This window comes from Bubalus bubalis, chromosome 11 (assembly GCF_019923935.1).
Source record: "Bubalus bubalis isolate 160015118507 breed Murrah chromosome 11, NDDB_SH_1, whole genome shotgun sequence".
Classification (NCBI taxonomy): Eukaryota; Metazoa; Chordata; class Mammalia; order Artiodactyla; family Bovidae; genus Bubalus; species Bubalus bubalis.
Window position 1 is genome coordinate 67276739 of NC_059167.1, and position 13954 is coordinate 67290692.

The 13954-nt window shown below is 44.6% G+C and overlaps 1 protein-coding gene across 2 annotated transcripts; it reads right to left on the reverse strand.

The window, feature by feature from the left end:
* Positions 1-1840: 1840 nt before the first annotated feature.
* KNSTRN (kinetochore localized astrin (SPAG5) binding protein) lies at positions 1841-11136 on the reverse strand. Of its 2 annotated transcripts, XM_025295910.3 has the most exons (9): positions 10778-11136; positions 10520-10614; positions 7904-8033; positions 7050-7094; positions 5457-5562; positions 5193-5286; positions 4142-4197; positions 3312-3386; positions 1841-2616 (listed from the first exon to the last, which is right to left on the reverse strand). In XM_025295910.3, the coding sequence occupies exons 1-9, from the start codon at positions 11119-11121 to the stop codon at positions 2485-2487; spliced, it is 1077 nt and encodes a 358-aa protein (XP_025151695.1). In that variant the 5' UTR covers positions 11122-11136; the 3' UTR covers positions 1841-2484. The 2 variants fall into 2 exon arrangements, with proteins under 2 accessions (XP_025151695.1, XP_045018035.1); XM_045162100.1 differs by lacking the exon at positions 4142-4197 and having other exon boundaries at positions 2443-2616.
* Between the last annotated feature and the right edge of the window lie 2818 nt (positions 11137-13954).

The following is a 13954-nucleotide window of genomic DNA, read 5'->3' on the forward strand; positions in this document are numbered from 1 at the left end:
CTACCATAGCACATAACCACATCACAGGACCCACTGTGTAATAAATCATTGCTTTTGTTATTTATCTTTATGTCACCTGTGCAATGTTTCGCTGCGTGTACTGCAAGCATCTTTGAGGTTAAGAATGTCACGTGACATTAAAATTTCCTATAGCAACTAGCAACGTGGAGGTTGCAAATCACATGGAGTTCAGGTAACGCATGAATTTATTCAGGCTCCAGACCAGATTAAACACCCACACACCTCCACATGTACAAAAGGGAGATGGAGCAGAGGTTAGAGGGCACAGGAGAAAAGGCAAAGTGCACAAATGCTGATTGGTGGAGCAAAGCAGAACTGTGGGGCAAAGGGCCCCTGTGAGGCCAGGCCTCGAGCTAACAGGGATTGCACATTGGGAAAAATGAGTCATGGAGGAGCTGACATAGGTTCATTCTTAGGAATTAACTAGGGAGGCAGGACAAGGAGGTGAGGATCTCACAGCTGAGTTTCCTACCCTTTCTCTCAAGAAGCAAGTAGAACTCTTAAGGGGACCAGAAACACCAATTACAGATTCACTTGGGTAAATAACCTTTTGGGGCTTCCCTGATGGCTCAGATGGTAAAGAATCTATCTGCAACACAGGAGACCTGGGTTTGATTCCTTGCGTCAGGAAGGTCTCCCGGAGAAGGGAATGGCCACCCACTCCAGTATGCTTGACCAGAGAATTCCATGGACAGAGGAACCTGGTGGGCTACAGCCCATGTCACAAAGAATTGAACACAACTGAGCAACTAATACTTTCACTTTTCTTTCAAATAACCTTTTAAACATCCTGAAAATGGTTAGAATATCCATCTCTTCTCACTGTGAATTATTTAACTGGGTTTCCCTCAAAATATTTGAGACATAATCAACTGTGTGAATGCAATATGGGCATGAAGGCAAAAAATTTTAACCCTATATATTAGGGTGGGATGTTACTTGAGTTGATTGGGTGCCTCTGGACAGTCCCGGTAATAATAAAGAGTAGGGGGAGTTGGTGAAGAAATTGGGAGGTCCAGGGAAAAATGGGAGATGGCTAAAGTCAAAGTCTGCCTAGTTTGACTAAGAAATGAAATATGGGGAATTCCTAGGAGATCCAGTGGTTAGGGGCTTCCCTGGTGGCTCAGATGTTAAGGATCTGTTTGCAATGTGGGAGACCTGCATTCAATTCCTGGGTTGGGAAGGTCCCTGGAGGAGGGCATGGTAACCCACTCCAGCGATCTTGCCTGGAGAATCCCATGGACAGAGGAGCCTGGCAGACTACAGTCCATGGGGTCATAAAGAGTTGGACATGACTGAATGACCAAGCATACCAGTGGTCAGGGCTCCACACTTTCACTGCTGAGGGCCCGGGTTCAATCCCTGGTTGGAGAACTGGGATCCAGTAAGAAAAAAAAAGGAATTATGGCCGCACCTTTGGTGAACCATGGGGGAGGGAGGGGGAGGGAAGGCCTGCTGTGGACTTCAGTTGACTAATAATCCAGCGGGCCAGGTCCAGGATTGGCCACGCAAGGCAACAGCAGAGATTAAGCATATTTAGGAATACAGGCAGCTAGTGACACAAACCTGGTGGAAGGAGTCTGGCACACACTGCTGCAAACAGGGAACACCCACAGAAGACTGACTAATGCTCACAGAAGAGGGGGTGGGGAGGGGGGCCAGTCATAGAGCACTTAAAATGAGTAGAAGAAAAATATTCTGGGTTAAATAGAAAAAAAACATTCTGGGTGAAACTGTAACCTTGAACTTGTTAACAGATTAGTGCAGTAGTATTCAGTGGCCATATTTAGATTAAAAAGCTATTTTCATTTGTCAATGCTGCAGTCTGAATAGTTACAGAAATATTTATTTAAAGTAACACTTTATAAAAAAAAAACAACACAGAAATGATTTAGATTAAAAGCTCCAAGGTGTATTGTTTCATACCTGTTATTGCTATCTATACCTTCACCCTCTTATTAAGCCACTTCAGGTAACTTTCAGTTCATAAATTTACAGTGAGGTTACAGAGCCCAGACAGGATGGGACAGAATGTGTTCCAAGTTAGGAAGGGACCACGTGACTCTTCAGTGATGTCTCCCATGGGGCATGTATGCTTCACTGTTTCTTCCTGCACATCTTTTGGCTTCTCTGGTTGTGGCTGGTTTAGAGTCTCCTGATGCTAATGATATGCTGCTTTTTGATCCTAGGAGGCTGATCCAAGCTTTCAGGCCTCCTCTCCTGTAGGCCCTAATTATGAACTGTGAGGTTCAGGAGAGCTGGACAATCTGAAGGCTGGGAACAAATGCTTGCTTAAGGGAGGAATTGCCATTCCAACATCAACTATCTTTAATCCTACTGCAGAAACTGTTTTCATTCTGGGGATGGTGAGTCCTAGAAGATCATGGCCAAGAAGCAGATGTCCTAGGTAGCTTCCTCTGAGAGTCTATCTCCAAGAGAGAGCCATGTGGCCACCTGCTTTTATCATATTTCTAATAGCTGCTCCATTTCCTCAAGGGCTGTTGTGAAATCATTTACTTGACTGCTACATAAGGTCTGTTGTTCAAGGAACTGGGCTCTCTCTTCTTCTTTCATCTTCAACTTTACCTTTAAAGCCTGCACGGAAAGACATTAATAAACAAAAAACCCCACAAAACATTGACTCAGAAAAGACAATAACCAGAACATTCTGTTTCATTGACGAAGACCACTGGAATACTAACACACACTGTCTCTTTTTAGATTTATCTGTATTGGCTTTAAGAACTGTCTTGACTACAGAATCTGTTATCTCAGCTGGAGCAATGAAATCCTCTAGGATTCCATGTAGTATTCCACAGTTCATCCAAACAATTCAAAGAAGTCCAGACCCAAGAATCTGGGTTTCCTATTACAGGTTTCCCTGAGATATCAAGTGTCCACAGCATAGGTTTTGCACAGGTGTCAACTCTCACCTGGAGTAATCTGGCATGTTGCACACTGTCTTGTGCCCTGCAGATGTGAACATTTCTAAGCATCTTTAGAACAAAAAATTAGTTGAAAAAAATAGTGAAATCAAAGTCTTGGAATTTAGTTAATAGCAACGCATCAATATTGGTTTCTTAGTCCTGACAAATATACCATGACAATGTAAGATGTTAATATTAGGGGAATTGAATTCTCTATTATTTTTGCAACTTTGTCACAATCTAAAATTGTTGCAAAATAGTTTATTAAAAATGAATAAATAGATAAATAAAAGAGTCCTCCAAAGACCCTCCTATTGTGGTAAGAAATGGTAATTTTGCCTTGGGGTGATGTCTGCCTCTCACCTGTAACTCCTCCATCTGCTTTTTGGCTGTTTCGTTAAAAAGCTTCAGTTCATCTTGCAAAGTTTGTAACAGCAGCTAAGAGAAAAGCAGTAGTAAATATAGTAACAGATCTTTATTGAAAGGTAAGAACTTTTCTTCATATAAACTCTTCTCCTCACAGGAGTTGAATTAGATGATCACTAACATCCCTTGCATTCGGTCATTTACTGAGTGTCCACACACGTGCCAGGCTCCTCTGAGAAACGGAGTCCACAGGAGGGACAGAGGACTACACCTCCACATGCTCCGTGCTACACAGGCAATATGAACGAAAGGCAGGAGCCACTGAAGGGCTGGCTAAGTTGCCTTGAGGAACTGAGGAAGGTGTCCATGCTTAGTATTCTAAGATGACAACTGATCTTCCTGGGAAAGAGATCACAGAAGCTCAAAAGGCTTTAATCCCAAACAAATTACCTTCCTACTTCAGGGAAGGAACCAAAGAGAGGACTAATTTAATTCAGGCTGGACCTTTGTAAGACACAGTTCTTAGCAAAGGAATAAGGGGAAAAATTTGGTAAAGTGTACAACAGAGAAACCAGAAAGCTGTCTCCACTAGTCCACCCTACTATGGGTTTTAAAGTAGTACATTTTCAACTTAGACTCACTCTTATTTGTAAGCACAAAGTCACCCTTAAGGAAAATATGCTATTTTGAGTACACATCCAACAACCCTCTTCCTGGATAACCAAAGGCTGCTTCGCGGGCTTTGCCGACAATATGGCAGAGAACTGCTTAGATCGGCAAGGCCCCATGCTCACTGGGCCCTCGCCCCCTCACACCTGCCCCCTCACCATGGAGTCCTCGTGATCTGCGGTGGAGTCTTGCTGTGACGCCAGGGTCTCACTGCCTAAAACCAGTAGATACAACAGAGTCAGCCCTGCCTAGGGAACCGCGACTTAAAAGAAAATAAAAAGCCCTCCACAGGAGTATTCATGAGGGAAACTTCTCTGAGGGTCTGGGCCTGGACTCTCTCTCCTGAGCTTTCACCTCGGCAGTGTCCCCCATGCCTGCTCTCCAGAGCTGGATTTTACTTTCCCTTCCTCTCCAGGTATGGATATGGCCCAAACTTTCTTCTCAGCTCAGCAGAAAATTTGTCCAAAAGAAATGTATAGGTTTTGGGTCTGTTTACAGTACATAAAAGTATTTCTAAAATCTCTATAGGCCTTCAACATTTTTATTGTAAAAACAATGCACATACATAGGCAATTAATATTATGCAAAAATGTATATGGTGACTATAACAAATATATCCTAAAATGTACTATTTTAACGGCAGTATTCAAAATTAGTACTCTAATTCAAAGAAGCATGGGCTCCTTCCCTGGTTATTCTCAAGTTCTTCAACTCAGGCTCTCTGACAGTCTCTGGGTAATGCCTTCCGCTGTCTCCTCTTTGTTACAGACTGCCCTCTAGGGACAGGGTAATAACAAGAATCACATTTTGACCATCATGACTCAGAGATTACTAGCCAGCTTCAGAACCTTTTCAACAGTATCATCTCTCTCTCTCCACCCATGAAGATTCCTTGTGTGCCATATCCCTTGAAACAAAGAAGATATTTCTGATCTATTTGCAAGATCATACCTGTCAGCATCAAAAGAATGGCATAAAGTGTTCAGGTAAGAAAGAGATAACCCTTTCTCCATAACATCTGAAACGCTTTTGGGCAGGCAGAGTCAACACCACCAGAGACCAGAGAGGAGCTCCCTGAAATCTTCGGGGCTTTACTAGGCAACCCCTGCCCTGACCAGGTCAGCTGACACCATGCTGAACTCCTGCCACACAGCCCAGAATCACTCAGGAAAGGGCACATGCACGGACTCCTCTGAAGGCAGTTCTTACCTGGGTTGAGGCCTTTGCTTTCTAAAATTGCCAAACAGTTGTCCTGAAACTTCTCCAGCAGCTCTACTTTTTGAGTCAGGTCCTTCAGCTCTCCCTGTTGGGGTGAACATGCAGACAGGTCAGGCCCATCCCATTCCTTGGGAACAGCCACAGCACAAGCCCAGTGTCTTTTCTGCCTGCCCTCAGGACCACCTGGTGTGGTCCCTCAGGAGTCCACATGCATCACCAGGGCAGCTGATGGCAGAGGTCTGGTGGGTCTCTTACCTGAGTTTCAATCAATTTCTGGTGCAACTGCTTGTTGACAGCCTCTAAGAGCTGGTTCTTATCCTTGAGCTCTTCTTCCGATTTCTGTTTACTCAATGGTTTGTAGCTGTAATGATAATTGTACTTAGATGAAGAGGTGGAGGGGTTAAGAGTATGGGCTATGGAGTTACACAAACAGGCTGGTTCAAATCCTGGCCTCAACACATAGTGGAATATGACCTTCAGGGAGCTCTATAACTTCTCAGGTTGTTTCCTCATTTGTAGAATTAATACCCTCACCTCATATTATTATTATTGTGAAGGATAAAGGAGAATATACATGCAATTTGTGACAGAGCTACTGACCCATAGTAAACTTTAATCAGTAATAACCATTATCATCATCAATACTGAATCTTTTTATGGCATCCGGTCCCATCACTTCATGGGAAATAGATGGGGAAACAGTGGAAACAGTGTCAGACTTTATTTTTTTGGGCTCCAAAATCACTGCAGATGGTGACTGCAGCCATGAAATTAAAAGACGCTTACTCCTTGGAAGGAAAGTTATGACCAACCTAGATAGCATATTCAAAAGCAGGGACATCACTTTGCCAACAAGGTCCGTCTAGTCAAGGCGATGGTTTTTCCTGTGGTCATGTATGGATGTGAGAGTTGGACTGTGAAGAAGGCTGAGCGCCGAAGAATTGATGCTTTTGAACTGTGGTGTTGGAAAAGACTCTTGAGAGTCCCTTGGACTGCAAGGAGATCCAACCAGTCCATTCTGAAGGAGATCAGCCCTGGGATTTCTTTGGAAGGAATGATGCTAAAGCTGAAACTCCAGTACTTTGGCCACCTCATGTGAGGAGTTGACTCACTGGAAAAGACTCTGATGCTGGGAGGGATTGGGGGCAGGAGAAGGGGACGACAGAGGATGAGATGTCTGGATGGCATCACTGACTCGATGGACGTGAGTCTGAGTGAACTCCAGGAGTTGGTGATGGACAAGGAGGCCTGGCGTGCTGTGATTCATGGGGTTGCAAAGAGTTGGACACGACTGAGCGACTGACCTGAACTGAACTGAGTCTGTTTTAATAGTATTTTGTCTTTAAAACTTTTAAGACATGCTCAAATAATAGATGTGGAGTTACAACCTATTTCTACAAACTTTCCAGCTTATATTATTTCTGCCTTCGGGACTACAATGGCCAAGCAAGCCTCAAGCATAGAAAGATGTAGTTTCCTCCAAGATTTTACCACTAGCAGAACACTCATTTTGAAATCACTAACACATGTAGCTTCTCCCATCCTGAGGGCTTCCTGCCCTTGTTAATGGGCCATCACTGGGTTTAAGCAGTGGTCCTGGCATGGAGCCTCCAAACTCCTGTCTGTTACTCAAGATTGTTGCATTGCCGACTCTTGCCCTGACATTGGGTCTTAGGCCTGGCTGTGTCTCACCCCTGAAAATTCCATTCCAATTTCTGAGGTGGCACCAGACTCCAACATGGTAAAACAAGTCCCATGAGTGATTCTGAGGTACAACCAGAGCCACACTCTGTATTAAGCCCCACTACCCTAAAGTGGTGGCCAAGTTTTGTTTACCCTGCTGCTCACCTCTTCCTGAGGTTCCTCCTGGAGGTGTCTGTAGCCTTCACCTGCCTAGAGAAGCAAAAACAAATCAGGATGTTAACTAGCCTTACTGTGGTGACCATTTAACAGTATACACAAATATCAAATCACTATGTTGTATACTTGAAACTAACACAATGTTATATGTCAGCTATACCTCAATTAAATAATAATAACAAAGGAATCAATCACAGAGAATCATGGTGCTGTTGTTACATATGTTGTGAACAAGGCAGAACAAAAAGAGCTTGATTTTCTAAGGCAAGAACCCGAGGTTACATACAGTGCAGACAGTACAAGCTTGAGAAGCTCTGAGGACCACACACTTTTGTTTCCGCCCAGACTATTGAAAAAGGCTTATGAATAGGGAATGGGCTCCCTTCCTGATCGCTTTGACAGCCTGAGAGACCTGCTCCTGCTCAGAATGGTGTGGCTACCTCATGTCAACCTGACTCAGTGGGAGCTGAGCACTGGGGGAAGGACACACACACACACTACACCAGGCTGGCCTGTGCTCACACTAGCAACTTAGGCTCACAACTAGCACCCACCTGCCATGACTACTACTTAGGCCTGGTGTTTGGCTGCAGTGCTGCTATTTGCACATGCAGAGCAAATGCTGAGAGAGGAAAAAATTATCTATTATAACCCTGGCTGCACCTCTTCTGAGCTACCAATACCGAGGGTTCTGAAAAACAGCTCAGCAATGCTGTGATGCTCTGGGCCACTGACTACAGGCCAATCCATCAGACACCTTTTGCTCTTCAAAACCCTAATTCTTGGTACTGAGCAATTTCTAACAAGAAGTTCTATTTGGATACTGATGTTCTGACTCTCACCCATTCTCTCGTCTTGGTTTGATGATTTTTGTAACATCATTCTCTGAAGCTCCTGAATGAGGTCTGGAAATATCAACTTCTTTGGACTTAACAGGTAACTGGCTCTTAAAAGTGGCTCGAGTTTGTGCATCTGCAAAGGAAACCAAGAGGGTGAAACCTCACATATCATGACCGACAGCTGCCAATTCTATAAATCCTGAAGAATAAGACTTGTAGACCAATTGGGAATAGAAACCAAAATTCTTTAAATGTGACAGTGCAGTGTGTTTGAGAGTGGCCAGAAGCTTGATGATATAGCAAACCGAATGGCCAGAGGGTGTAGATGTGAAGGTGGAGATTCATATAAGCAAAGACCACAAGAGGCAGTGTGGCTGCCAGCAAGGCAAAACACAGCTGAACCCTGCCTCACACAGCAATTCAATGGAACTATCTCATTCTGCTCTTAAGCACTTTGCCTGCTCCCCTAAGCTACATGCAAGCTGTTTCAAGCTTCAGCTGTTGCTTAGTTGTTTTGACCAGACTGGCTCACTAACTAGCTCTCTAAGACAGTGGTCCCCAAACTTTCTGGCACCAGGGACCAGTTTCCTGGAAGACAATTTTTCCTCAGACCAGGGGTGGGGTGGGGATGGTTTCAGAATGCTTCAAGTGCATTACATTTATCCTGCACTCTATTTCTATGATTATTACATCAGCTCCACCTCAGATCATCAGGCATTAGATTCCGGAGGCTGGGGCCCCCTGCTTTACAGGTGTCTTTGTACCTCAGCATCTAGGAGAGTATCTGGCATATTAGCAAAAATTCAAAACCTGCTTACTGAGTAAACGGAACATGTCAGTTTCATAGACCATCTCTGAAGTAGCTCCTTTCGTTGTCTTCCCTCTTCCATGCTGGCCTTTACCATCATCCATTTTTGTTTATCCATCTTTAAGTTTAGAGTTTCATATTAGGTTCCTTATTTGGCATTCTATTCTGATCCTGGTAGGCTATTGCCAGATAACCAGAGAAATGGCCCTGACATGACACTCTTCTTCCCTAGAAGACAGCATCTGCCTCCTAGCCCTTATACTGCCCTCTGCCACACACCTCTTTCTACCACTTTCATTCCATAGCAAATCCAAGTAACCTGTTCTGGAGTTAAGTACTCACCCTACCCCATCTAATACATGCAAAGGATTCTTCTACTTTATACCAACTTTCATTTTGTTCATTGTAAAATGGCTCCTTTAAAAACCTGGGCCCATACTCTGGTTTCTGAGATTTCATATGCCCCGAGGCAACTAAGCCCAAGTGCCACAATCACTGAGCCTGCCTAGAGCCTGTGCTCTGCAACAGGAAAAGCCACCACAATAAGAATCTCCCGCTCTCCAAAACTATAGAAAGACTGAGCAACCAAAAATAGTATTAAAAACCTTGACCTATCTTAAGTTGAAGAAATCAACGATTAAATCAAGATGAAGAAATGAGGTACAAAGCACTGAATTGCAGGCATTAGGAAACTTTGTGTTTGATAAAGATTTATTTTGATGACTTTAGCTGCACAACAGTTTGGAATAAATACGATTTCTCAGGCTAACAAATTATTTCACTTATAGGTACACTCAATGGGCACTTACATCCTATTTTCCACACTCTTTCACACAAAGCAAGTATTAAAAGGGTTCTTTCTGAGATCTGTCAAAAAAGGTAACCTTGGGTGAATGAATTTACCTTTTCCTCTCTCAGGTATTAATAAGTCATATATGATAAGAAATATCTCATGTAAGAAGGTATCAACAGCAAACTGATCAAAATTAACACTCTTCATTGACTGGAATTGGTTCCAATAACCCATATTTGGTAGAACTTAAGGATGGTATTGTAGGAAAAATTTAGCAGTGTTTAACAAAGACTATCTTCTTAAAATGAGAGATGCTAAGGAGGGAAATGAATGGCTAGTGCCAAGGATGGAAAGACTAATTTTTCACTGTATATCATTTCCAAACTTTGGAATTTTTTTTAAACAGGTGTATATGTTATCTGGACAGGGAGGCCTGGCGTGCTGCGATTCATGGGGTCACAAAGAGTCAGACACGACTGAGCGACTGATCTGATCTGATCTGATATGTTATCTGTTAAAAAAAAAAAAACTAGAAAACAACCAACCCTTGCCTAACATCAAAAAACCTGGGAGGCAGCCTAAAATTTTTTAAATATTGAGGTTACATATGACTGTAAAGCTGTGACAGGGAAAGAAGCAAAGAGATGAAAACTTTCAGTTTGGGTGGGGAGATGCCAGTCACTCCCCACTGCACTAAAGATGCCGCTTTCTAAGGGAAAGGCAGTGTAAGACTGACTCCAGTTCTTCCATCAACTCCTAAGCCCTGCAGAAGTCGGTTTGAAGAAGCAGGGGGGTGGGGCAAGTCTAAATTTCTACCTTACTGCCCTTTCCCTAACTCCCATCATAAACTAGACAGCCCGGTTCTAGGGAAGTTAGTAAGCTGTCAAAGCCGGTAGAATGCCCTTCCTTGCCGGTGCCACCCATCCCCAGCAACAGACTCGACGCCCCCAGACTCCTGGCCCGACCACTCCAGGCCCGGTTCGCAGTGCCAGGGGGCAAGAGCCCCGTGGACACCCACCTGCGGGCAGACCGCTGCTCAGCACACCGGAGGGCTGCAGGGTGTACACTGTCTTAACCACGCTGGTCATCGTAACGAGGCGGCACGGCTGGGGCCTAGAAGTTACAAGGTGAATGGTTACCCAGGGCTGGGCCAAGGAGACCAAGCAGGCGGAGGCCCCAGGAGAGCGCGACTCAGGAGAGCGAAAATCCACCATTCCCATCCCATTCCATCGACTTCCCACATCCAGCCCAGTTTCCTGCCCCGGGAGAGCCGAACCCAGGTGCCTGCTGCTCCTGCCCGCACGCCTCGTCGCTCTGGTTCAAAAGATGCTCGGCAATAACTGCCGTACCACCGACCGCGTCCGCCGCCTGGGTTTCAAAGGGAAACTTCCGGCGACCGGCCGGAAGGAGGTGTGGTGCGCTCTCCGTAGGAGGCCATGTTGTACGGCAGTCACTGGCGTGGGCGACGTCTTCGGCGGCTGCCATGCTGTACGGAAGATCTGAGTCGATGCCAGAGTTTGAGCTTCCTGGCGCTGGGTATAGGAGTCCCCAGGTCTGGGCGGGGGAAGGGAAGTGGTGCACTTTGCCCTCTTTAATGGAGCTATGAGCCACTGGCGTCATATTCTGGCCTTGGGACGGAAACGCAGTCACGTTTAGTGTCCTTGTCACAATCCTTCTCTTTATTTGGTCTGTGATTGTTAGGGATGGTGCATGATGCCGGAAAGCCAGGAGCGCAGAGAGGGATTGGTAGAAAAAAAACTACACGGAGGAGAATGGCAGGTGAGATTTGGAGAGGGCTTGTGAGCTGAAATACCTGAGACACCTATCATCAGTCCTAACTTTTAAAACACTTATCCAGAATTTAAGCCGAGATTCAAAGCTACTCCTAGCCAATGGGGGCAGAGTTCTCTAACATTTAGTGCGCTAATTCATTTCATTCCACAAATATTCATTGAGCACCTGCTTTGTGTCAGACCATAATTCTAAGTGGGCGGGTGGGATGAGGACAACAAATATCAAGACTAACTTGGACTGTGTCCTCCTGGAGTTTACAACCCAGTGACCAGCAAATAATCATACAAACCTGTCAATTATATCTCAATTAAACTAGGAAAAAAAAAAACACATGTATTTATCAACTATAGTAAAACTATTAGAGGAGAGTACAACGTGCTATGAGAGAAAAGCAGGGAAACCTAGTTTAAATTGCAGAGTCAGGGAAGATATCTTAAGTGATGTTTGACTAAAAGGGGGAGTAGGAGTTAACCTGATGAGAAATCCATAATCCCAAGGTAAGAATGGGCTTTTCTTCAGTTCAGTTCAGTCATTCATTCATGTCTGACTCTTTGTGACCCCATGGACTGCAGCATACCAGGCCTCCCTGTCCATCACCAACTCCCAGAACTTGCTCAAACTCATGTCCATCAAGTTGGTGATGCCATCCAACCATCTCATCCTTTGTCGTCCCCTTCTCCTCCTGCCTTCAATCTTTCCCAGCATCAGGGTCTTTTCTAATGAGTCAGTTCTTTGCATCAGGTGGCCAAAGTATTGGAGTTTCAGCTTCAACATCAGCCCTTCAATGAATATTCAGGACTGATTTCCTTTAGGATTGACTGGTTGGATCTCCTTGCAGTTCAAGGAACTCTCAAGAGTCTTCTCCAACACCATAGTTCAAAAGCATCAATTCTTGGGCGCTCAGCTTTCTCTATAGTCCATGACTATATACATGACTACTGGAAAAACCATAGCCTTGGCTAGATGGACCTTTGTTGGCAAAGTAATGTCTCTGCTTTTTAATATGCTGTCTAGGTTGGTCATAGCTTTTCTTCCAAGGAACAAGCATTTTTTAATTTCATGGCTTCAGTCACCATATGCAGTGATTTTGGAGCCCCCCAAAATAAAGTCTGTCACTGTTTCCATTGTTTCCCCATCTATTTGCCATGAAGTGATGGGACCGGCTCAGAAAGCTGAGCGCCAAAGAATTGACACTTTTGAAATGTGGTGTTGGAGACTCTTGAGAGCCCCTTGGACTGCAAGGAGATCCAATCAGTTAGTCCTAAAGGAAATCAGTCCTGAATATTCATAGGAACGACTGATGTTGAAGCTGAAACTCCAATACTTTGGCCACCTGAGGCGAAGAACTGACTCATTGGAATAGACCCTGATGCTGGGAAATATTGAAGGTGGGAGGAGAAGGGGATGACAGAGGATGAGATGGTTGGATGGCATCACCAACTCAATGGACATGAGTTTGAGTGAACTCTGGGAGTTGGTGATGGAGAGGTGTCAGAACCAGCTTAACAATGAACCGACCTGAGGGAGCAGTACTGCAGAAGAATAAGGAAAAATAAGACTCAGAAATAAAGTGGGAATCAGGGGGCTGATGCCATTCACAGGCAAAAGCCCAGATCCTAATCCTTGTATGCCTTTTATTGTTAACATCTACTTCCTTGTACATGCTCTAGAGATATCTGTTCTTTACAATCTCAGATCGGGGATAAAGATATAAAATGCATAGTCCTCAATGTCAAACCTTCAGGCCTTTCACAACTCTGTTTAGCCATTCAGCTAGTGACGCCCTTTCTCAGCAACTCCCTTAAAGGCTCTGGTTATGGAAACAGTCACTAACGTTTTCCATCAGTCACATCAGTACATCAACAGTTTGTTTTCAAGATATTTTTCCACAATGTACTTTTTACTTCTCCGAGCCCTTCGCCTGGGGGTGATGAGAAAATCATTCTTATTTTTCAAAGAAGCCCTGTTAATTATAGTAGAGGCCTGTGCATAGCCTATTCCCTACAACAGGGAGGCCTGGTGTGCTGGAGTCCATGGGTTGCAAAGCGATGGACACGCCTGAGCGACTGAACTGAACTGATGGGACTGGATGCCATGATCTTAGTTTTCTGAACGTTTAGTTTTGTCAGGCCAGTGTATGCTCCTCGGTTCTGTCTCGTCACAACAAAGATTTGGAGTGATGGACATTAAAGCCCTCGGCGCGTCACAGCTCTTAGGTCTTGGACAAACTGTGTTTATAGCTCTTAGACAAATCAGTGTGACAGCTCTATTTTATTTAGAAGATGGCAGGAGAATCCATACTCGAAGTGTGAGGGCATGCCAACCCAAAGACACTAAGAGAAGAGAGTGGAGGAGCGCGCCAGCGCGCAGGGGAGGGAGAGAGAGAGAAAGAGTGCAGGCGCAGGGTGGATGCAGGGAGAGAAAGTGCTTTGGCTTCTCCTTCTATGTTTTTTCCTCCACCTGGGCCTGCCCTATGCAAATTGGGCTTCGCCAGGGGTGCTCTTAGTTCTACCTGAGGTCTTCACTCCAGTCCTCGGACCTTCCTTTGACCTTCCTTTGTTCTATTTTCGTGGGCTTTTCCCTTCCTTGTCTTTTAGCCACCGCCATTTTGGACTCCTTTTGCCTATTCTAACTACCTAACAGTTTTAAGTCAACTTTT